At 39.2% G+C, this 25,539-nt stretch overlaps 2 protein-coding genes across 4 annotated transcripts in view; one reads left to right on the forward strand and one right to left on the reverse strand.

The window, feature by feature from the left end:
* LOC106085715 (serine/threonine-protein kinase tousled-like 1) overlaps nucleotides 1-25,539 on the forward strand; it is a 593,262-nt gene that overhangs the window by 151,346 nt on the left and 416,377 nt on the right. The window lies entirely within an intron of this gene.
* LOC106085717 (uncharacterized) lies at nucleotides 10,852-23,773 on the reverse strand. Of its 3 annotated transcripts, none has more exons than XM_059366264.1 (9): nucleotides 21,810-21,880; nucleotides 17,051-17,126; nucleotides 16,868-16,995; nucleotides 16,230-16,811; nucleotides 15,741-16,166; nucleotides 15,505-15,664; nucleotides 11,707-11,879; nucleotides 11,478-11,637; nucleotides 10,852-11,395 (listed from the first exon to the last, which is right to left on the reverse strand). In XM_059366264.1, exons 1-9 carry the CDS (start codon nucleotides 21,819-21,821, stop codon nucleotides 10,905-10,907), a joined length of 2,208 nt encoding a protein of 735 aa, XP_059222247.1. In that variant the 5' UTR covers nucleotides 21,822-21,880; the 3' UTR covers nucleotides 10,852-10,904. The 3 variants fall into 3 exon arrangements, with proteins under 3 accessions (XP_059222247.1, XP_059222246.1, XP_013105555.2); XM_059366263.1 differs by lacking the exon at nucleotides 21,810-21,880 and adding an exon at nucleotides 20,883-21,635; XM_013250101.2 differs by lacking the exon at nucleotides 21,810-21,880 and adding an exon at nucleotides 23,648-23,773 and having other exon boundaries at nucleotides 10,853-11,395.

Consider the following 25,539-nt stretch of genomic DNA (forward strand, 5'->3'; position numbering starts at 1 on the left):
ATACCGTCAAATAGCTCGTCAGAGGTATTCACGCTCCCTGGGAGGGCGCAAAGCTCGACCTGATGAGAAAGATGGATATCCCTCAGCTCACAAAGGCTACGGTCTTCATCAAGGGATGGGATAGTAAATTTGCGACGGAATTTGGAATTCTTGGGCAAGCAAAACGAAGGTTTGGTCGCAGAGAAGTGGGGGGTCTTCCACAGGGAGAAGAAGGAGGAAGGAACTCTCTTTGTGATTGGCATTGATTAAGTATCCGTGACAAGTTTGGATAAGACTAAAGGCATGGCGCACTACGGGATCAGTCCGCACGAATGCGCATGCAACATTGTGGAACAGCGAAACGATCGGTAGGATAGCGAAAATCCTATGGGGGGATCCAGATCGTGAGAAGACGAGGCTATTATTGAAAGAAAGCAAGAAGGAGGTCAGTATAGCTATTGGTATCATAACGGCACACATAGGACTACGAGCTCACTTATGTAAAATCGATGCGGCAAGTGATAGCATGTGTAGGGCATGCGGGGAAGATGATGAGACGTTGGAGCATTTCCTTTGTCATTGCTCGGCTTTCGCGTCCAGCAGATACCGGTACTTAGGTGGAGACACAATATGAGACATGAACACACTTAGGGGAGTGGTATTGAAAACAATTAAGGATTTTTGTAAGTAGCACGGAATTCCTAACTTTTAGAGCGCACAACAAGCCGATTACTGGTTTAGGTAGATGTCCATAGTGGCATGGGGCGGATTAATGTCTGCACCCTCTTTTCAACCTAACCTAACGTAAAGGGAAACAACAGGGGCAAACTTCTCACATATCAATGAGTGCTGTGCGTTTCAACCTAACCTAACCTAAAGGGAAACAACAGGGGCAAACTTCTCACATATCAAGTTTAAGCTCCTCCTCCTTTTTATAACCGAGTCCGAACGGCGTGCCCAAGTTCAAAACCTTTTTGGAGAGAAGTTTTTACATGGCATAGTACCTCACAAATGTCGCCATCATTAGGAGGGGATAAACACCGCTGAAATTGTTCACTGATGTTGTCGCCAGGGTTCGAACCCAGGCGTTCAGCGTCATGGGCGGACGTTTTTCGCCCCTAGAAATATGGAAATATGGGTATAAAATGATAGGTACTGTAGAGTAGATTACAAATATGCAAAACATGTCTAAAATTGGACTCGGGAAGGACCTAAGAGGCCTTAAGAAATTTTAACCCAGGTAACATAGGCAATATGGGTATCAAATGAAAGGTACCAATGAGTAGATTACGATAGACATGGAAAATATAAAATTTTCTTTCGTTAAGAGCTTAATTTATTTTTTTGCATATCTTGGGTAGTCTACCCCATGCTACCTTCCATTTGAATACCTATATTGCCTATGCTAACAAGGTACACAATTCTCAAGACCCCGTTGGTCTTTTCCGGGTCCAATTTCAGGCACGTTTTAGCATACTCGACTACTCTACTCGACAATACCTTTCATTTGATAACCATATGGCCTAGGTTGGTCCACTTCCCTCCAAGGGGAGGGGGGATTTAGCCTCTCAGGGGGCCCTAGGGCCTTTGCCACAGAAACGCACTTCTGATACGTGTTCCTGGGTTCAACCCACATCTACATACCAAATTTCAGCGAAATCGGAGGTGCAACACTCCAGTTTCCTCCTCCATATAGCCTAACATCTTTCAAATATCCTCATATAGGTACATATTTATGTACCTGCAGTGTTGTGTAGTACATGAATAGTAAATGAAATATGTATGCTGTGTATGTCCATATATGCAGCTTATTCGTTGTGGTAGCGCATTGCCCATGTTGCGCTTTTAAATGGTGCTCAAAATGTAAACTATCATCTCTCATTGCCTCCAACTCAACTCAACTTGGATGCCATCAATAGCTGCTTCTACCAACTACGACGGCTACAAATAAGGGGCAACGATGATGACACAATACGTATACCTCCAAAGAGCCGCGCAAAATGCCGAATATATTCCGGTACTTGAAAGTTGCTGCAACATACATTGATGCACCGCCAAAACATCATTTGTTGTTGGACACAACACAACTACTTCGACAAGACGTTCATACGCCTTCAAAGGGGTTTGTATGATGGCAAGGGGGTGTGGGGGGGGGGGGTCCTAACATTTAAAGTTGCTTTCGCATGCTGTTGCAGTTTGTCGTGTGTGTGATATACGCTGCCATCACCTTCGCCATCGTCGCCGTTATGGTCGGTCTTATTCGCCGCCAATGATGATGATGATGGGGCATGAACAACAACACAACACTAAGGCTGCAACAGCATCATCCATCTACTGCTAGGCAAGACACTGCTGTGCTGTGTAGCCTTGTCATGCCCAAGGTTCGCAGCATTTGTAACACTTCGGTTTTAAAGTTCACGGCAAATTTAAGGGAGTACAAGGCGGAGGGAGTTGGCCCTCGTCATCGTCCTCGAACGACCGACGAACTATTGTCTGGCAGCCTCAATGCCATCAACACCATCACAACTAAGCCAGTCAGTCGTTGTCAAGCTAGACCAGGTCCCAGCTAGGCAGTCATTCAACTATCCGTTCGTTCGGTTGGCCTCTGGTCCAGCCAGCACTCACTCCGTCAATAAGGCAACTGGGGGCAGACTCAATTACACACACACACACACACACACAACCATCCATTCATACTAAACTTTGTTACAAAGCAAAACAAAACTCTTTTTTTTCGTTTAACTCAAGTGTGTGTGTTTTCCTTGTTTCCTTGAAAGTGTCGTTGTAGTTAATATCAATATTTGGCAGAGACTATGTGTGTGTGTGTGTGTGTGTCTACTACTCTCTGTCACTTTTGCTCTCTCTCTCTCGGTTTGAATAGTGCAATAGTTGCATTTCTCCACGCACTCACATTCAAAAGCAAACAACAAGAAAACAAAAAAAAAAGCACCAGGAACATCTAACACACAAAAGTGTGTGAGAAACAAAGAAAAATCCATAAATTTTCCTCTCCCTGGAGAGTCATAAAGTAAGTGTGCCGAATGCGTTGCAACTCCAGCAAGCTGCCTGTCCACCTCATCGTCACAATCATCATCCTCATCATCATCATTCGTCTCCGGTACTTGAACTGAAACCGAAATTGAAACTAAAACTCAAACTCGAAAAAAATACAACAAACGCTGTGTGCCCCACCAAAAATGAGTGTTAGTTTTGTTGTATAAGTGAATGCAAGTGAGTGACAAAGTGCATACTCATCAGCATCGTATAGCAAGCTCTTTGCCAACAATATCACCAGGCATGCCGAGTGGGCAGTTGTGCCAACATCAATCATCGGTGTACTAATCTTTAAGACTAGATTTTCTGGGGGTTTAAGATGCCAACATAGACAATTCTTGTTTCTGCGTCCATTGTGCCCCAGCAGCAAGATGTAGCAATTATGATCCTTAGGAAATTATTGGTAAGTCGAATTATGCCAGTTTTTGTTGAATCGACAGATCACTTAATCCCGATATGCCCATTTACATGTCAGGATTCAAAATCTTGGGTTTCAAACAGATAATTCCTCAAAAAAAAGGGGAAACACATTAAATTCAGCAGGGGCCAATTTTGGATAATTATACCCTACACCACTACTGTGGTACAGGGTATTAGAACTTAGTGAAGTAGTTTGTAACACCCAAAAGAAAGAGATATTGATCGATCGACTCTGAATCACTTTCTGATTCGATTTGTCTGTCTGTCTGTCCTTGTTAATTTGTGTACAAACTACAGATCGCAATTTTCATCCGATCGTCTTCAAATTTGGTATGGGCATGTTTATCGGCCTGGAGACGAAGCCTATTGAAATTGGAAAAAATAGGTTCAGATTTGTATATAGCTCCCATATATATGTTCGTCCGATTTGCAGTAATACTGCATTAAAATGGTAATTTGATAACCGTTTCTCTCGAAATTTGGCAAGAATGACTCCCGACATTAGAGGTGGATTTGATAGAAATCGGTTCAGATTTGTATATAGCTCACATATATATGTTCGTCCGATTTGCAGTAATACTGCATTAAAATAGTCATTTGTTAACCGATTCTCTCGAAATTTGGCAAGAAGGATTTTCTTATGACTCCCGACATTACAGGTGAATTTTATAGAAATCGGTTCAGATTTGTATATAGCTCCCATATATATGTTCGTCCGATTTGCAGTAATACTGCAATGAAATGGTCATTTGATAACCGTTTCTCCCGAAATTTGGCAAGAAGGATTTTCTTATGAATTCCGACATTACAGGTGATTTTTATAGAAATCGGTACAGATTTTGATATAGCTCCCATCAGGGACGTAACCAGAGGGGGAGCCCTCGGGCAGGATAAAGACAAAAAATTTTAAAGGCAATAAAATTCAACGAATCATATAAATAAGGAAAACTAGGAGTATAAAGACATGGTGGAAATTATTAGAATATTCGACAATAGTTGGATGCATTTTTCACGGACAATTTTTCCATCAAAAAAGGATTTTCGAAAGATTTTAATTGAGTTCAAAGAAGAAATAAGGGACATCATTTAAGCGGAATGTAGACGGTTCTTCGAAAAAACTAGTCAACATTTATTTTTTGAAATATTTGTGTTTAATGTTTTCGATTTGTTTGCGTAAAATTTTTTTTTGAAAGGAAAAGACGTTTAAAGCCAATAGACTGACACAATCAAAAACCTGTTGAAACCATACACCTAGTTTAAGATCAAAAATGAGCGCAAATGAAAAATTTCATCAAAATACAATTTGAAGGCTTTGAAAGAATAGGATCGGGCTATAAATAGTGTGTTGGCAATCATTACAAAGTCAAGCTCTAACTTAAACCAAAATGCACCGCCGATGGTGCAGTTCCTGCACCCAATAGCGACCACAGTTTCAAAAAAAAAATATTTAGTATTTTTATCAATTACATGGTAACAGAAAATTTTAGGCAATTTTCGATTTTGAAAAAATATGGAGTAGAGACCCCCCCACAAAAAAAATACCTAGCTACGTCCCTGGCTCCCATTTATATGTTCGCTTGCAGTAATAATGGAATAAAATGGTCATTTGTTAACCGATTCTCTTGTTTTAAAGCACATTTTGTCCCTAGAGAAAATTTCATTGAAATTTAGTAAAACTTTGGTTGCGGGAAGTGATGCTAATACACATCACCAGATATGGAAAAGATTGGATATCAACGAAAGGGGTGAGTTGCTTATCGAATACATTAGAAGTTGGTATGAAAACAAAAACAAAACTTAACTATCAAATTCCGCTCGCGAAACAATTAAAGATTTCCTCAACTATTCCGAAAGCAGAATAGAATACCAACCCTAAGGGTGACATAGGAAATGCTCCAACGTCTCATAATCTTTTCGCCAGCTCCTACACGTGCTATCACTTGCAGCACCGATTTTACATAGGTGAGCTCGTAGTCCTATGTGTCCTGTTTTGATACCAAAATCTATACTGGCCTCCTTCTTACTTCCTTTCATAAATAGCCTCGTCCTCTTACGATCCGGATCTCCCCATAGAATTTTCGCCATCCTATCGACTGTTTCGCTGTTCCACAGTGTTACATGTTTTGATACCAAAATCTATACTGACCTCATTCTTACTTCCTTTCATAAATAGCCTCGTCCTCCTAGGATCCGGATCACCCCATAGGAATTTCGCCATCCTACCGACTGTTTCGCTGTTCCACAGTGTTACACTCCCTTACGTCGCCCACTCCCTTAACTCGAACTGCGTCGACCCGAAATGTTTCGGGTTAACCATATTATTGACGGCAGTTCTCTGGCCTTCGCTGCCAAATCGTCTCCCTTTCATTTCCCTTTTACTCCGTATGGCCCGGCACCCAAACGATGCGTATTGTGCAATCCTCAGAGAAGGCGTTAATCTCCTTCTTACACTGCAAGACTATTCGTGACCTTACCCTCCTGGTTGTTATTGCCCACTCTCGACATCCTCGCGTTAGTACCACACCATCTCAGGCATTTTGTGATCGCCCGTATCTGCGCCTGCAGGAACGTATTATGAACAGGCAGTCTAAAAGAGATCTCAGTCCCTGGGTTCTCAATGTACACCCCAGGCCCACTCTGTCCCCCAGCTTCGATCCATTTGTGTAACATGATCTTCCAGACAGTAATACTAGGGTTCCGTCAGTCCAAGATTGTGCCGCTGGCAACAGTGCCTCGCACTCGACTTCAAGGTTCATCGCTGGCATCCGATCGGAAACCTCTTCCCTTCCTTCCAGGTTTCCTATCGTCGCCTCGTTTATACCGCGATGGTACGAGCTGCTCCCATCCTCAATCCATTCTCCCATCGCCTTAATTCTCATTGCCACAATGGCTGCATAGCATTTAATCTGTATGTCAATGGGTCGGATATCTAGAATAGTCTCCTGTGCCCTAGTGGGTGTGGTCGTCATCGTTCCGCCTATGCCAAGACATAGCCATTTGGAGAATGAATAGAGGATGGGAGCAGGTCATACCATCGCGGTATAATCGAGGCGACGATAGGACGGAATGGAAGAGGTTTCCGATCTGAAACCTTCGACGACACTTGAGACCAAGTGCAAGGCACTGCTGCCAGCGGCACATGAAGTGATGTGAGGCTAACATGAGAACGTCGAGTGTGAACATCATTGCGGACACTTAACTGGCCATAAGGGCAATAACAACCAGGATGGTATAGTCATGAACAGTCTTGGAGTGTAAGAAGGAGATAAACGCCTTCTCTGAGAATTGCACGATCCGCATCGTTTGGATGCCAGGCCATAGTAAGGGGGCAATAAAAAAGCAGACGATTTGGCGGTGAAGGACAGAGGAATGCCGTCAACAAACTTGGATAACCCGAAATTTTTCGTGTCGACACATTCCGCGTTATGAGCGTGAGCTACGAACTGTGGAACAACGAAGTGATCGACGGAACAATGAAAATCATATGGGGAGATCCGGATTGTGAAAAGACGAGGCTATTACTGCAAAAAAGCAAGCAGGAGTTCAGTAAAGCTTTCGGTATCATAACAGGGCACATAGGACTTTGAGCTAACTTATGCAAAATCAGTGCGGCAACTGGTAGCATGTGCAGGGCATGTGGGGATGGTGATGAGGCGTTGGAGCATTTCCTATGTCATTGTCCGGCTTTTGCGGCTAACAGTCATCGGCACTTAGGTGGGGGACACGATACCAGACATGCACTAACTTAGGGCAGTGGTATTGAAAACAATTAAGGATTTTGTAAGCAGTACGAAATTCCTAGTGGTGCCTTCCCTCCCCTAATGAGAACATAACCCTAAGGAAGAACATTACCACCAGGAACCGCACCGCAGTGCCATGCATGGCATTGTACCTCGCTAATGTCGCCAACATTAAGAGGGCATAAACACCGCTTTGTCCGATGTTCTCGCCAGGATTCGAACGCGTTCAGCGTCATAGGCTACAATGGCACCAATTCGACATCCGCATTCAAGGCGAACTGTCCCCACGGGCGGAGCGGGCCCAGTTCGGCTAGTTAGACTACATTTGGCAAGTAAGTTAGAGGTCGTAAAAACAGGTACTGTGCAAAATTTCAACCAAGTCTGATAAGAATTGAGCCCTATAAGGGCTCAGAAAGTAAAATCGGGAGATCAGTTTAAATGGGAACCATAGCAGGTTATAGGTCTATTTAGACCATATTTGGCACATATGTTAAAGGTCATAGTAAAAGGCACTGTTCAAAATTTCAGTCAAATTGGATAGGAATTTCAGTTAAATCGGATATGCTTAAGAAGTAAAATCGAGAGATCGTTTTATATGGGAGTTATATCAGGTCTTGGGCCGTTTCAGACCATATTTGGTACGTATTTTAGAGGTGATAGAAAAAGTCATTGTGCAAAATTTCAAAACAGATAGGAATTACGCCCTGTATGAACCGATTGAGATCATATTCAGCACTTTTGTTATATGCAAATGCAAATTTTGCCTATGAACTTTCCTCTTAGGAACAGGGGCAAACTTCTCACATATAAATGTGTGCAGTCCGATTCAAGTTTAAGCTCAATGATAAGGGGCCTCCTTTTTATAGCCGAGTCCGAACGCAGTGCGACACCTCTTTGGAGAGAAGTTTTACATGGCATAGTACCTCATGTACCAAATGTTGCCAGCATTAGGAGGGGAAAATCACAGTTGAAAATGTTTTTCTGATGGTCTCTCCAGGATTGGAACCTAGGCGCTTATGTTATAGGTCATTGAAAAAGTCACTTTGCAAAACTTCAGCCAAATCGGATAAGAATTACGCCCTGTAGAGGCTCAAGAAGTTTAATCGGGAGATTGGTTAAATGGGAGCTATATCTAAATATGAACCGATATGGCCCATTTTATGCAAATGTTAAGCGCCTAGCTTTGCTCCTTCGAAAGTTAGCTTGCTTTTCACAGATACACAGATGGACGAACATGGCTAGATCGACTTAAAATGTAATGCCGATCTTAGATATATATATACTTTATGGGGTCTCAGACCAATATTTCGATGTGTTACAAATGGAATGACGAAATTAGTATACCACCATCCTATGGTGGAGTGTATGAAAACTTAACCATACTTTATTGTTGTTGTCGTAGTCACATTTTCATGTGGAAACGGCGATCCTCATCAAGCTCCTGTAGGTGGGTAAGCTCGTTCCGGTAGAAAGGACCGATAGCCGCGGGAACAGGGGGGGGGGGGGGGGGGGGGCATTGGCTATTTAAAGACGCCAATAACCCGCCTTGTCGTATCTACCATCAAAGGCACTCAGTATTTAAGCAAGAGCCGGAGCCTTCCGGCCTCTCTCTGAGATTTTCCGCTGATTGCCCGTGGCTGCCTTTGCTGCTACTCCATATGAAGCATTCCACTATACGCAACCTGTGGACGCGCCCGATAGCTCGCAGCTAAGGTTCTCGTGACAGCAATGAACACCACACAGATCGGACCTCAATGTACCAGGACCATACTTCGTTTTGTGAAACACCCACCATATCTTATATATAAAAATCAATATGTATTTGTTTGTAGGTTTGTTTGTTTATTTGTATTGGGTTGCCCAAAAAGTAATTGCGGATTTTTTAAAAGAAAGTAAATCCATTTTTAATAAAACTTAGAATGAACTTTAATCAAATATACTTTTTTACACGTTTTTTCTAAAGCAAGCTAAAAGTAACAGCTGATAACTGACAGAAGAAAGAATGCAATTACAGAGTCACAAGCTGTGAAAAAATTTGTCAACGCCGACGATATGAAAAATCCGCAATTACTTTTTGCGCAACCCAATATGTTTGTGTGTTCCTTACAGACTCAGAAACGGCTGTACCGATTCTCTTGAAATTTTCACAGATGGTGCATAATGACCCCGTGGTGAAAATAGGGCACTACATGTTTTGATACCTGAAGGGGGCGCGGACCCTCCCCCTTACCCTAATTTTCAGAAACGCCAGATCTCGGAGATGGGTGGTGCGATTTAAGCGAATTTTTGTGTGCTCTCATATAGTACCCTAAAAATAAAAATTTGGTATCCAAATTTCGGATAGGGTACCTAGGGGGGCTGCCCCATCCTAAAACCTACCAAACATATATCAAGGTCAATCACGACAATATGGGACTCAAATGAAAGGTATTTAGGATAAGAAAACGTATCTGATATCCAATTGTCGGACAACGTACTAGGGGGACCACCCCAAGCCCCAAAACACCCCTAAATCTGACATATTTACCGACCATGGCAATATGGGACTCAAATGAAAGGTATTTGCGAGTAGAATACGAATCTGATATCCAAATGTGGGACCATGTTTCTGGGGATCCACCCCTTCCCCGAAATTCCCCCCAACCTGGATTTATTTACTGACCATGGGAATATGGGGCTTAAATAAAAGGTATTTGAATGTAGAATACGAATCTGATATTCTCACTAAAAACATCCCCCAAAGGGGACAAATTGACGACCATAGCAATATGGGGATCAAATGAAAGGTCTTTGGGAGTGAAGCACGAAACTGATATCAATATTCGGAAAAGTGTCTATGGGACCACGCCACCCAAATAGTAAGTATTTTCTGACTATTGCAATATGAGGCTCAAATAAGAGGGTTTTTAAAGTGGAACACGAATCCGATATATATTTTCATTATTAGGAGCCAACTGTCTAGCGGACGTTCCACCACCATAACAACCCCCATTAGGACGTGTTTGCTCACCAAGACAATTTGGGTCCTAAGGAGAGTGGAGCTAAATATTCATAGTTTTTAGGGCCAATACCCAAACCGGACATATTTGCTGACTTTTGCAATAAGGAGTTTAAATGAGATTAGAAAACGAATTTAATATCCAATTTTGAGGGCAATGGCAATATGGGGTTTAAATAAATTATATATAGATATATGGGAATAGAGCACGTTGCTGATATATTTTGAGGGCTTAGAATTAGGAGAACACCCCACTCCCCAAAACACCCCTAAATCGGTCATATTTGAAAGGTATTGGAGGGTAGAGCAAGAATTGATACCCATTCTCGGAACCAATTTTCTCGGGGTCTACCCCTTTCCCAAATTATCCTGCAAACAGCAATTTTTCACTGACCAGATAAGGGCACTTATATTGTTAAACTGTTAGTCAAGTTAGCATGGTATTTCACCAAAAGATCTTCGAAAATAAATATTCCAAGGAAACTTTTGTTCCATATAAAGTAAAAGAAGGCGCAGCGAAGCGGGCCCGGGTCAGCTAGTCCCCAAATAAAATACACCAATGTACAAAAAAAAATCTCTCTTTTTTTATTTTAGAAGTCGTATGGTGTACAAATTAAATTAAAAAGTTAAATTAAAATATGTTATACATATTTAAAAACTAAAACATAAAATTATTTCAAAACTACAATAATTTAACAAAAACAAATAGTACATTAAACAGATAATACTTTAAGATCGTTAAAAAGTGCTGTCAACGAAGAGGTTTTCTCGTCATTCGGCAATTTCATATCGAAAAAGTAGTCTTGTATGAAATACCAAACACTCTTACACTGTTTGGGAAAGGGAATTTTTAAAATCTGAAATATTTTAAAAGCAGCATCGATGCAACTCAGAATATCGCCAAATTCATAGCACACATCATCGTAGAAGACATAATATTGGGTTATCTGATAAATGGAATCGCCCACACAGCCGATTATGGGAGGGAATGCTTCATTATTGCAATCACTGTCACTCTTCATTTGAACGATCACCGATAGCAATTCCTTTTGGGTTTGGCAGAGAATCATGAATGAGTTGCGCGATTCCTGCATGGTGACTTTGGCGTTTTTGCGCTCATTGGTCACCGGATCATGGGTTATGTTGCGGGCAGTTGGTTTGATAATGAAATGGATGGCATAAAAAATGACACAATTGTTGACTTCTGTATATGGGAGATGGAGAATAAATTGTGGAAAATTAGAAAGCATATCTTAAGCCACCTAAGGTGTTGCCCTCATCATTACCTTGATCATGCTGTGTTTCATAGAAATCTTTCAGCAACTCTACAATCTCATGATCGGAAACATCTTTTAGTAGGCACATGATGACGTTACTGAAGTGCTCCCACTTGGTGTACAAGTTATTGGCTGTCGTGGGGCTTTTCATTGAGAAGTCCATTTGAATCTAAAATAAAAAGAAATAATTTCGATGAAGTCTTAGGTATTTTTATTTTGTTGTTGTTGTTTGACCTACCAATTTATGCCCGAAAGTATGACGGTACAAAGGCCACTCCTCCAGAATCTTTGATAGATTGTTTTGTTCAATAAACGCCAGTCTTATGGCATGAGTAGACTTCCATTTCTGCATAATCTCATCCATAGGTTTCAAATATTGTTGCAGCCATAAACGGTCTTTAGCTTGCTGATCTAAATTAGAAACCAAAGAACATTACAATAAAAAACTGTCCATGTTATACTGCAGTATATGACTGTTACACAGAAAAAAACTGTTTGTACTAAGTTTAAAGCTTTTTTGAACTAAATTCAAAGACGACCAAAACTTAATTCTGAACGTTTTTTTACTAACTTTAAAGATTTTTCGAACTTAATTTAAAGATGGCATATTTTTCAACTTGCTTGCAGATCTAAATTCGAAACCAAAGGACATTACAATAAAAAACTGTCCATGTTATACTGCAGAATATGACTGTTACACAGAAAAAAAACTGTTTGTACTAAGTTTAAAGATTTTTTTGAACTAAATTCAAAGACGTCCAAAACTAAATTCTGAACGTTTTTTACTAACTTTAAAGATTTTTTGAACTTAATTTAAAGATGACATATTTTCCAACTTGCTTGCTGATCTAAAGTAGAAACCAAAGAACATTACAAGAAAAATTGTCCATGTTATACTGCAAATATGACTGTTACACAAAAAAAACTGTTTGTACAAAGTTAAAGAGTTTTTGAACTAAATTCAAAGACGTCTAAAACTAAATTGCGAACATTTTTTTACTAACTTTAAAGATTTTTTGAACTTAATTTAAAGATGGCATATTTTCCAACTTGCTTGCTGATCTAAAGTAGAAACCAAAGAACATTACAAGAAAAATTGTCCATATTATACTCCAAATATGACTGTTACACAGAAAAAAACTGTTTGTACTAAGTTTAAAGCTTTTTTGAACTAAATTCAAAGACGACCAAAACTTAATTCTGAACATTTTTTTACAAACATTAAAGATTTTTTGAACTTAATTTAAAGATGGCATATTTTCCATCGTACTTGCTGATCTAAAGTAGAAACCAAAGAACATTACAATAAAAAACTGTCCATGTTATACTGCAGAATATGACTGTTACACAGAAAAAAACTGTTTGTACTAAGTTTAAAGCTTTTTTGAACTACATTCAAAGACGACCAAAACTTAATTCTGAACGTTTTTTTTTACTAACTTTAAAGATTTTTTGAACTTAATTTAAAGATGGCATATTTTCCAATTTGCTTGCTGATCTAAAGTAGAAACCCAAGAACATTACAAGAAAAATTATCCATGTTATACTGCAAATATGTCTGTTACACAGAAAAAAACTGTTTGTACTAAGTTTAAAGATTTTTTAAACTAAATTCAAAGACGACCAAAACTAAATTCGTTTTTTTACTAACTTTAAAGATTTTTTGAACTTAATTTAAAGATGGCATATTTTTCAACTTGCTTGCTGACCTAAAGTAGAAACCAAAGAACATTACAAGAAAAATTGTCCATGTTATACTGCAAAATATGACTGTTACACAGAAAAAAACTGTTTGTACTAAGTTTAAAGATTTTTTTTAACTAAATTCTGAACGTTTTTTACTAACTTTAAAGATTTTTTGAACTTAATTTAAAGATTGCATATTATCCAACCTTTTTAAGGAAAAGGATTTTTTTTTATTTAATGGTACTATAAAAGTCCTTGGTTTTATTTCCTATCATTAAAGACCAAAATGTTTTAATGCAAGTCAAAATATCGTTGAAGTTTAGAAATTTGTCTTTTGGAAACCAAGACAACATTGTACTTTGTAGTTATTATACCCACCACCATAGAACGGGGGTATACTAACCTAGTCATTCCGTTTGTAACACCTCGAATTATTGATCTAGGACCACCCCATATAAAGTATATATATTCTTGATCGTCTCGACATTCTGTGTCGAAATAGCCATGTCCGTCCGCCCGTCCGTCTGTCGAAATCACGATAGCGGTTGAACGCGTAAAGCTAAACGCTTGAAATTTTGTACAGATACTTAATATTTGGATATAGCTTCCATATAAACCGATCTCCCGAGTTGACTTCTTGAGCCCCTGGAAGCCCCAATTTTCAACCGATTTGGCTGAAATTTTGCACATAATGTTCTGCTATGACTCCCAACAACTGTGCCGAATTCGGTCCAAATCGGTCAAGAACATGATATAGCTCCCATATAAACCCATCCCCTGATTTGACTTCTTGAGCCCCCTGGAAGCGACTTCCAAAAACTGTACCAAGAACGGTTTAAATCGGTCAATAACCTGATATAGCTCCCATATAAACCGATCTCCCGAGTTGACTTTTTGAGCCGCTGGAAGCCGCAATTTTCAGCCGATTTGACTGAAATTTTGTTCATAGTGTTCTATTATGACTTACAACAATTGTGGCAAGTACGGTCCAAATCGGTCTATAACTTGATATAGCTCCCATCTTAACCGATCTCCCGATTTGACTTCTTGAACCCCTGGAAGCCTCAATTTTCTACCGATTTGGCTGAAATTTTGCACATGGTGTTTTATCGTGACTTCCAACAACTGTGGCAAGTACGGTCCAAATCGGTGAAGAACCTGATATAACGCCCATATAAACCGATCTCCCGATTTGACTTCTTGAGCCCCTGAAAGTCCCAATTTTCAACCGATTTGGCTGAAATTTTGCACATGGTGTTTTGTTGGGACTTCCAACAACTGTGCCAAGTACGGTCCAAATTGGTCTATAACCTGATATAGCTCCCATATAAACCGATCTCCCGATTTAACCTCCTGAGCTCCTGAAAGCCCCAATTTTCAACCGATTTTTCTGAAATTCTGTACATGGTGTTTTGTTGGGACTTCCAACAACTGTGTCAAGTATGGTCCAAATCGGTCTATAACCTGATATAGCTCCCATATAAACCGATCTCCCGATTTGACTTCTTGAGCCCCTGGAAGCCTCAATTTTCATCCGGTTTGGCTGAAATTTTGCACATGGTGTTTTGTTGGGACTTCCAACAACTGTGTCAAGTATGGTCCAAATCGGTAAAGAACCTGATATAGCTCCCATATAAACCGATCTCCCGATTTGACTTCTTGAGCCCCTGGAAGCCTCAATTTTCAGCCAATTTGGCTGAAATTTTACACATGGTGTTCTGTTATGACTTCCAACAATTGTGGCAAGTACGGTCCAAATTGGTCTATAACCTGATGTAGCTCCCATATAAACCGATCTCCCGATTTGACTTCTTGAGCCCCTGGAAGCCTCAATTTTCAGCCAATTTGGCTGAAATTTTACACATGGTGTTTTGTTGGGACTTCCAACAACTGTGCCAAGAACGGTTTAATTCAAATGGGTTCGAATCCTGGCAAGACCATCCGAAAAAAATTTCAGCGGTGGTTTTCCCCTCCTAATGCTGGCAACATTTGTGAGATACAATGCCATGTAAAACTTCTCTCCAAAGAGGTGTCGCGCTGCGGCACGCCGTTCGGACTCGGCTATAAAAAGGAGGGCCCTTTCATTGAACTTAAACTTGAAGCGGACTGCACTCATTGATATGTGGGAAGTTTACCCCTGTTCCTTGGTGGAATGTTCGAGGGACAAATTTGCATTTTATTCTGGTATGACTCTCAACAGCTGTGCCAAGTACGGTCCAAATCAGTCTATATCGCATATTTTAGCAGAATCCATGATGGTCGGTTCCCAAGATTCGGCCCAGCTGAATCTAAGCACACTTTTGCTTGTCTTTTACCAATTCTTGTTTGTATCTAGCTTCAGTTTACATACCTGTTTCGCTAATTGCGGGCGTTGAAAGACGCTGTCTTTTGCACAGTGGCAACACGATATCTTCCATTCCTTTTCTTCTGAGTTGGAAAATAGTATTGTGATATTTACTGTATAAAATGCCACCAGGTTTTCGTCCTTTCTTTTTTGTGTAATAAGTGGCCTGTGCATAGCAATTATTCCAATTCATGTGTAATGTATAAAGAAAAAATTTTAAATAATTTGTTTAAAGAATTTACCTTCGACTCAGTGGGAAACAATTTGACTATGTTATTGGCTATGACTTCAAAATCCTCTGGTCTTGCATTGATTTTATTTTCAAACATATAGCTGATAATACAGCTGGAGATAATATAGGTTTGTTTCTGTGATAGGCTGCCATTCTGGTTATAATGCTTCACTATTTGACGGCCAACGTAGCTCTTTCTTAGGATTTTTTCTATGGGTAACTTTAGCTCAAATGACGATTTGAGTAATGGCGTCAACAATATGGCATCGGATTCCTCGGAGTTTTCATTCTCGTCTTGGGAAAATTTAAAGTTAAGTTTGGCGAATTCCGAGACATCGTAACAGCCAACTTTTTTTAATTTTTGGGCATAGTTGTAGTATTTGCTGTATAAAATGCCACCTGGCTTTCGGCCTTTTAGGGGCACAAAATAAATATCCTGAAAACACATCGATTTTTCTGTTATTATTAAGAAAATGTGGTTTTTTCCATCATGACTTACCTTGCTTTCTGTTTTAAAGCACTTGACTATATTCCCCGCCATAGCCTCTATAGTTTGACGAGTCGGTACGATTTTATTCTCGACCAGATACTCAACCAAACAGCCAGCCAACAGCATTCTCATTTTTGGAGTCAAAACGGAATTTTTCGCATAATATGTCAAAACTTGTTTGCCATTAAACGAAAGCTTTAAGATATCGATGATTGTTATGTCGACATCAGTTTTGGATTTCTGGCTGGATGTTGAATGTAAGGGCTCGAGTAAACTTAAGTCATCCCCATTACCATCACCAGCATCATCATTGTTATTATCCTCATCCTCCGACTGTGATGGCGATGATTCTGTGGGGCATGATAAATCCATGGATTCTTCATCCTCCATAGTTATCTCTGACTTTGATGGCATCGCATTGCAATTCTCAATTGGATCATTTGAAGTTGATTCGGGTTCATAGTTATCATGTATGGTAATTGCTGGTTTGGGCATAATTAATTTAGGAATTGGTCTGGGTTTTCGTTCAACCTGTTCGACCGGAGTCTCAATGGCACTTTCCAGGGGATCTTTTGGCTCCTCGGCGATAGTCTGTAACAAATTTCTGCTTATGGAAATTTGAAATTCTGTATTTATGTAAGACTTACCTGATTCTCTTGCCATTTCTTTAAATGGTATTCAAATATAATACGTGGACCAAACAAATTTTTCGGTATAAGTTGATCCAAATGTTGGTTACTCATGACCTTTAAAGCCTCAACATTAATTTGGCAGTCTATGAATATGATTCGATAAAATCTATTTTTTCTCAATTGTTTTTAAAAACTTACCTGCAAAAATTTGGTAAAACTTTTCCCCTTTTAGCTCCTTTAAGAGCTGGAGAAGTTGATGGTTTGAATCCATATTCTGAAAATAAAGGTAGGGAAAGAAAGGAAGATGGAGTTGTAGAGAAGATGGAGTTGTAGGATGAGTACTATCTTATATATAAAATTCAATTTGTGTTTGTTTCTTTGTTCCGTATAGACTGTTCCTTAGTGGAATGTTCATGGGCAAAATTTGTAAATTTTTTGTAGGTTGGTTTGGAAGGAAACATAGGCTATATAATTTTTTGATATCGGGAGGGGGGCGGACCCTCCCCCTAACCGCAAAAGTACCACCCAAAAATAAGAGTAGACCGATCGAGACAATATGGGATTCAAATGTAAGGTATTCAAGAGTAGATTACGAATTTCATAATTAAAGTTGGGTCCAAGTACCAGGGGAGCCACTCAGCCCCTAAACCCCTTTAAATAGGTTTATTTCACGATCATGACAATATGGGACTCAAATGAAAGGTATTCAGGAGTAGATTACGAATATGGTCTAGAAGTAGGAATAGGCTTTATAATTTATTGATAACGGAAGGGGGCGGACACTCCACCCCGTTACCCCAAAAACACTACTCAAAATCAAAAGTGGACCGATAAGGACAATATAAGTATCAAATGAAAAATATGCGGCAGTAGATAACGAATCTGGCATACAAATTCATGTACCCACCCCACAAAAACGCCCAAAATGGGCACATTGGCCAATCACGGATATATGGGACTCGGTTTGTTTGTTCCGTATATACTGAAAAACGGCAGAACAGATTTTCTCGAAATTTTCGCATATTGTGTAGGTTGGTCTGGAAGGTATCGATATCGGAAGGGGGACGGGGACCCCCTCCCCTTATGGCAAAAACACAACCCAAAATCAAAAGTGATCCGATCGGGACAATATTGGTATCAAATAAAAGGTATTGGAGAATAGAATACGAATATGGTATTAAAATTTGAGTCTAAGTACCCATCGGGCCGCCCCAACCGCAAAACTCCCCCAAACAGACATATTGGACGTTCATTTCAATATGGGGCTCAAATGAAAGGCAATCGGGAATAGATTTCGAATCTAGCATACAAAATCAGATGGAAGTATAGGGGGTCACGCGCCAACTCTCAAAAACGCCATTTGACCCAATATGACTATATGATACTTGACTGAATCGATTTTCTTAAAATTTGCTTAGATTGTGTACGTTTGTCTGAAAGGAAACATAGGCCATATAATTTTTCGGAAGGGGGAAGGACCCTCCCTTTATGCCAAAAACACAATTCAAAATCAAAAGTGATCCGATCGGGACAATATAGGTATCAAATGAATGGTATTGGAGACCAGAAAACGAATATGGTTTAAAATTTTGGTCCAAGTAACCAGGTCCAACTTGGGCCTAGTTAAAGAAAAATGTCGAAGAGCCTAAGACAACTGACTGTCCCAAATTTCGGCGAAATCTGACAATAAAGGCGCCTTTTATGGACCCAAAACTTTAAATCGAGAAATCGATCTATATGGCAGCTATATCCAAATCTGGACTGATCCGTGCCATATTGCAGAAGTTTGTCGGGGGGCTTAACTTTACTCAGTGTCCCAAATTTCGGCGACATCGGACAATAAATACGCTTTTTATGGGCCCAAAAATTTAAATCGAGAGATCGGTCTATATGGCAGCTATATCCAAATTTAGATCGATCTGTGCCAAATTGCAAAGAGATGTCGAAGGGCCTAACACAACTCACTGTCCCAAATTTCAGCAAAATCGTATAATAAATATGGCTTTTATGGGCCTAAGACCATAAATCGGTCTATATAGGGGCTATATCAAGATAAAGTCCAATATAGCCCATCTTCGAACTTAACCTGCTTATGGACAAAAAAAGAATCTGTGCAAAGTTTCAGCTCAATATCTCTATTTTTAAAGACCGTAGCGTGATTTCAACAGACAGACGGACGGACATGGCTAGATCGCTAAAATGACCTATTGGGTTGCCCAAAAAGTAATTGCGGATTTTTCATATAGTCGGCGTTGACAAATTTTTTCACAGCTTGTGACTCTGTAATTGCATTCTTTCTTCCGTCAGTTATCAGCTGTTACTTTTAGCTTGCTTTAGAAAAAAAGTGTAAAAAAAGTATATTTGATTATAGTTCATTCTAAGTTTTATTAAAAATGCATTTACTTTCTTTTAAAAAATCCGCAATTGCTTTTTGGGCAACCTCGCTAAAATGAGCCCTTTAAGTAAACTTGCGGTTTCTCGCAGGTTTGTAGCTAGGATGTAAAAACCGTTTGCAATATGTTAGTACAAATCTAGAGCTACTTGACAGTGTTAAGAACTTTGAAATGCCATGCCATGCGATTGAAGAAATTTGAAGAACGCCAGAAGAAATTTTGTCTAACAATTTTCAATTTTGGGACGGCCTTAACATATATAATAGTTGGTCAAATTAGGACTTTCACAGCATTAATCGCATCTACATAAAGTTCCATTTTAAAACCTATAAAAAAAGCCCTACAATTTGATCTATTTTTTTAATGCTCGTACAATTTTTTAATCTTTCTAATGATGTCTACAAATTTTCAATCGGTTTCCAAATAGCCTCACAATTTTAGAAATACCAACCATATCTTGAAAAAAAATTTTCAAAAAAAAATCGTTGTTAATCCTATAACTCATAAACCGTAAGAGATATACTAAACATATCCGCGTGTTTTTAGGAGCTCAATCTTTAAAACAATCAAGCCGAACGTTTCATAAATGATTGTTTGACAAGCAGAATTAAATGTAACATACTCGAGGTTACCAAATTTCAAGCCCCATGGATTAGTCTCTGGACCCATTAGTGTTCCCAAATTGTCCAAATTTATCGCAAAACACCTCAACATTGACTATGTAAAGTTTCGAGTACACATCTCTATACGTTCATAAGTTTTAGAATTATTTCCAAGATTTTTCTATTTGGCCACACTGTGCGTCGGTAGGCCAGAGAGTTCTGGGAATTCGTCATCCATGAGTTCTGGGAATTCGTCATCCAAATTCCACCTAACCTCTTCAATGTCCCCGCGCTGGTCATCCCTTCGACCAGGTAGTAGTAGCACGACTGGCGGTTGCAGACCTTCCTGCGATATTCTTCCACCTTATAGTTTCAGAGTATATTGCGTGCGCGGAAAATCAAGTCAGCGCTGCGTCATGTGCCAGAAAAAATGTAAGGGGTTTTAAACATTACACCAAGCTCTTTGTCCCCGACTTGAAGGTCACCTAATGTCCATATAAATCTTGGATACGATAGACGCTATTCTTTCGTATTGGCTCAGACCGCTGCCTGAAAACTCGTATTCTCGTCCAGAAGTCTGACGACATACCCATATTGAGTACATCGGATAGGAAATAGATAGGACGTCAGGAAGATCGAGGTCTCATTTTCCTCAAACACAGGAAAAACCTTCCCAATCCGAATCCCGGAAATCTTATCGAATCGCTTTGGATGCGAGGAAATGTAAGAAATTCCTCAGTCTACTAACAGCATCTATAGCATCAGGAATGGCGCTGCATCTGCATACTTTTCCTTCTTCAACGTGGCAAGCTCTTTAAGCCTGAGCATAGCTTTCAAACCTGGTTGGGGTATTAATCTTAACGCCTCTGTGTTTCTCATTCAAGTTCTTTTATCCACAGTCTTCTTTACCTTACTTTAATTGGCTATGACAAAACATTTGTTCCACTAGCTCCCACCACTTGATCTTTCCATCGGGCGTTTGGCCGTCCCGGATTGCGTGTTAGCCTTCAAATGACTTATTTGGCGGAGTCTCACCAGTATTATTCTTTGCTTTTTCTCAAAACTGGTGTCATTCGTTTCGGTTACGGCGGTGCCGAGGTAGATAATGTTGCTGACTATCTCAAAGTTGTGGTTCCCAACTTTCTCCATTTTCTTTATCTACTGGGTTGTACGAGGCGTTTTGGGAGTTGAATCAATCCATTTCGTCTTACGTTTCCATTTACTGCCAGATTCATTTTCACTAACTCTCTTTCGATTCTTTCAAAGGCTGCAGTTACTACTTCCGATGACCGACCCATGATGTCGATGTCGTCGTAGGGACCTATTATCGCATTGACTTTAGGTTTTAATCTTTCACACAGTACGCTCGAGAGTATCTTGTATGCGATGGGGAGGCACATTCCGTCTTATCTCCTTTCTTGTGTACGGGACATAGTATGCTGAGGTTCCAATCATCGGGTATGCGTTCTTCTAGCCATATTGTGCAGATAAGCTGATGCATACGCCTTATCAGCGTGTCGCCTCCGATCTTAAATAGTTCAGCGGGTAACCGGTCGGTTCCTGCTGCCTTGTTGTTCTTTAGTCGGGTCACTGCTACTTGGACCTAATTCTGACTAGAGGGCAAAATTTCTATACCATCATCATTGATTGGGTCTGCGGTATCCTCTTCGCCGCCAACGTCGGACACTAGCAGTTGGGTAACATGTTCTTTCCATATCCTCAGTATGCTATCTGTGTCAGTTACCAGATTTCCTTCTTTGTCTCTGCAGGGAGTGTGCCTGCACCAAAGCCATCGGTTTGATGTTTACTCTTTGGTAGAATTTCCGAACTTCATTCTGAGTCCTGTACATCTTAATTTACTCTTTTTCCATTTCATTTTTCTTTCTGCGGATAGACGTTTCTGTTCTTTTCTCCCGATACCTCTCCTTCATCTGGCGCGTTGCTACTGACTCAAATACTCACTCTATTCCACATCACTATGAAAGTACCAGTACACAAGAAAATAATCCCAAGCAAACCCACAGGCTTGCAAATAATTGCAATTGTGTGCTCGTCACTGGTATAGACACATTCACACTCACAAAATTTTTTCCGTTTTTGTTTTGACTGAGCAAAGAGCAGTCAGTATATTGAGCAGCTCGGTTGTGTGCGAATGGTAGACTCGAAAAGTGCCAGGTTTTAAAGTTTCGGTACAAAAATGCTGGTATGTCCAATGACAAAAATCATAAGAGCAACACACAAATGGCTGCCAGGTACAAAAGAACATAACAAGAATTTCTAAGCCACATACATTGTTTGGTAACATTTACGTGATAAAGAAACATGCTTCACAAAGTAGGTATTTAAATGTGCAAAAACAACAACAACCATTTTGTTTTATTTATAGCATAACGAATAAAGCAGATCATAATAAGACCATAATGGGGTTGTACGAAAATAGAAGGCTTTTAATACAATTGTGTATCATAATACCGAAATATACTCTGAAAGAATTTGAATTACCAACTGAGATCTGCTTATAATTCGTACAAATTGTGTCACAACATTAAATTGACCTTGGCATCCTTTTCAATATGCACAGTCCATTTTGAACGTTTGCAGTTAAAGTAATTTATGAATAAAGAAAACCTAGTTGAAACCCGGAATAACATGTTGTATATGTATATTAAGAATGAAAGGTGCTGGCAGGATAAAAAAAAAACTATATTAGTCACAAAATCTTGCAAGAATTTATCACAAAAAACATGTACTTTTATCGTTTTTCAGAAAAGAAGTTTACTTGGCGAAAGTTTCTTTTATGGCAAACTTATTATTTTTTTGCGTGTATGGAATGCAACAAAACTCTATGTTATTTGTATGACAGCAAATATTTGTACTATTTCCATATAATCACTTTATGCCACTGAAATCCGCTGTATGTTACCTTTTACCAAACCCGAGCTAGAATTTTTTAAGACACCTCTTTTTTGTTGGGTCTGTTTCCACCAATTCATCATAAATTGATAACGCTTTAACTTTTTTTACTTACATTTCTTTTTATAAATTAATGCAAAAATAAATTAATTCAAATTTAAAAAAAAAATCAGTTTAATCTAACTTCCATATTAACCATTGGAACCACTGTGCAATTGAAACGAATTGAATTACCAACCAACCTTTTTATTGTTGTACCCTTTTGTTCTGCAAACATAAGAATATCACCATGTGTTTGATTTGTTTCACTTGCACATCAGTCTAACCATTGCCAACTCGTTGCCATTTCTTTCGTAAACAGAACTCTTTAACAGCCTTGCCTACCTGCCCTTTGTAGCGAATTAAATTCTCTTTTACTCTCTTGTGTATTAACTCAACTCGTTGATAATAAAAATGTTTGCTCTTAAGTTTAATTGTTGTGCCGGTTGGTATAATGTGACTATGTGTGTGTGTATGTGTGCATAAATTTGTGTCTGTTAGTTCTGCTATCCCCCAGAGCAAGCGTTTTCTTTCATTTCGTTTTGTGGCATTATTCTGCCTTAAACTGAATATGAAATCATTCAATTCAACGATGGCGCGTCGGCAGCGTGTATTACACTTTAGTTCATAAGAGTTTGAAACAAGTAAAATGTCTTTGTGTTGTGGGTATTGCCTACATTTAAATACCCACAAATAATAAACTATAGATCTTATATTAACTATGGGTAGAGGAAATACAACAACAAAATGCGTAATTTTACTAACATCACTTTCAAAAGCTGCTTAACACATCACATTTAAGTGAATGGCAAAATATAAAACATACTTTAATCAAACTATATATTTACTTTTTTTAATGTATTGATACCACCAATATGTTGTTCGTTATTTTATTCTATTTTTGTTGTATGTTTTTTTTTTTTAATATAACATTTTCAACGAAGCACGCACGCACATTTACACCACCGTTCTTGTTCGCCTCAACTCATCAACTGCTGGGTACTGCTATACATACACCACACCAATCGCTCTTGGTGTTTTCTTTCACAACCGTTGTGCTCTCAGTAAGAGAATCTCTTATAGAGTATTGCAAGTAAAATCGAGACTAGAGAAAGAGAAGTTTTTACTTTGTTACTGTTTTTCTGTGTCATTTGTTCAAGCGCATTTTATTTAAAAGCAAATACCACCCTGTACTAACATGACTTGGTTTAATGCCATGTGTTTTTATTTTCAATAAGTTGTAATTAAATTACTATACTTTAAGAGATTTTTTTTTTTAACAAAGCAGGAGTTTCTAAGAAGTAAAAGCTCTAATTGCTGAGGGTTACGTTGAAAAAAGTGTTACTGTTTGCCATAAATATGTCAATTTTTATTGTGGCCAAATACTTTTTATGTTTTAGTTTTTTATTTTACGAGGTTTTAAGTAAAATTTGTAGCCCCCACCACATAGGAAGAGGTAAACTAACTTATCCATTCGGTTTGTAACTAATCGAAATATTGTTCTTAGCCAGTGTTGTCACATTAGGAGAAATTTGTAACTAATCGAAATGTTGTTCTCAGCCAGTGTTGTCAGATTAGGGGAAATTTCCCCAAACAGGGGAAATGGATGGGGGAAAAAATTTTCTCATTTGTGGTGCGGGGATTTTGATGGGGAAAAATTGGGATTTTTCTGGGCGAAATTTTAACAGCATAAATCAAATTTGGAGGCCACCGTAGCGCAGAGGTCAGCATGTCCGCCTATGACGCTGAACGCGTGGGTTCGAATCCTGGCGAGACCATCAGAAAAAAATTTTCAGCTGTGGTTTTCCCCTCCTAATGCAGGCAACATTTGTGAGGTACTATGCCATGTAAACCTCTCTCCAAAGAGGTGTTGCACTGCGGCACGCCTTTCGGCCCCTTATCATTGAGCTTAAACTTGAATCGGACTGCACTCATTGATATGAGAGAAGTTTGCCCCTTTTTTCTAATGGAATGTTCATGGGGAAAATTTGTTTTTGTTGTGTTTAAATAAAATTTATTTTCTTGAGTATACGCATTTTTCTTATGTTTAGTGCTGGCTAATACCTTTGGATTAGGTGTGATTTAATAGAAAGCATGTTCACTTACACTGGTGCTTACTGCAGAAACGCATATCCCGAGATGAAAATTGTACATGAATATGATAGACATAGGCCTTAGTCTACTGTACTAAAGTTGGACATTTTTGCCAACAATTAAGGTCGCTGCATCCAAAATACTAACATATTTTTTTATACCCCCAACCATAGGATGGAGCAGGGACGTAGCCACGATTTGATTTTTGGGGAGAGGGGCCCACCTCACATTTCTTCAAAATCGAAAATTGCCAAAAATTCTTGTAAAATTTGGTGAAGATACCTCAATTTTTTTTAATTGTGGTAGCTATTGGTTGCAGGAACTGACACATCGACGGTGACATTTGGTCATAAAGTCAAAGCTGAATTTAACACTGCGTTGGCAACACTACATTGCAAATATCTTTAGGAAGTTGTAATAATGGCTTCGAACGCTACACAACGGCAACGGCTCTTGCTGCTGCTCCGTGTGCCCAGGTTCGCATTAACGAAGAAAAATACCGAAAAATATAGCTGCCTTAGAAAAATTCTAGCTCGAGTTAGGAAAGAGGTAATGAAATTTGGATTGGCGTATAGTAGGCGACTGAAACCAGTTACAACAATTTTTCTCATCATGTTTTGTGGAAAAATAGGCTTGTCAAAAGTCG

The sequence above is a fragment of the Stomoxys calcitrans genome, chromosome 4 (assembly GCF_963082655.1).
Source record: "Stomoxys calcitrans chromosome 4, idStoCalc2.1, whole genome shotgun sequence".
NCBI classification, from domain to species: domain Eukaryota; kingdom Metazoa; phylum Arthropoda; class Insecta; order Diptera; family Muscidae; genus Stomoxys; species Stomoxys calcitrans.

What these genes read in the sequence shown, in the direction of transcription:
- LOC106085717 (XM_059366263.1), bottom strand. Translation starts at nt 20,996, where the DNA reads ATGGAGAAAGTTGGGAACCACAACTTTGAGATAGTCAGCAACATTATC. An exon ending in GTTTTACCAAATTTTTGCAG is followed by an intron (nt 16,996 to 17,050) that starts GTAAGTTTTTAA and finishes TCATATTCATAG; the next exon opens with ACTGCCAAATTAATGTTGAG. An exon ending in GCTTTAAAACAGAAAGCAAG is followed by an intron (nt 16,167 to 16,229) that starts GTAAGTCATGAT and finishes ATGTGTTTTCAG; the next exon opens with GATATTTATTTTGTGCCCCT.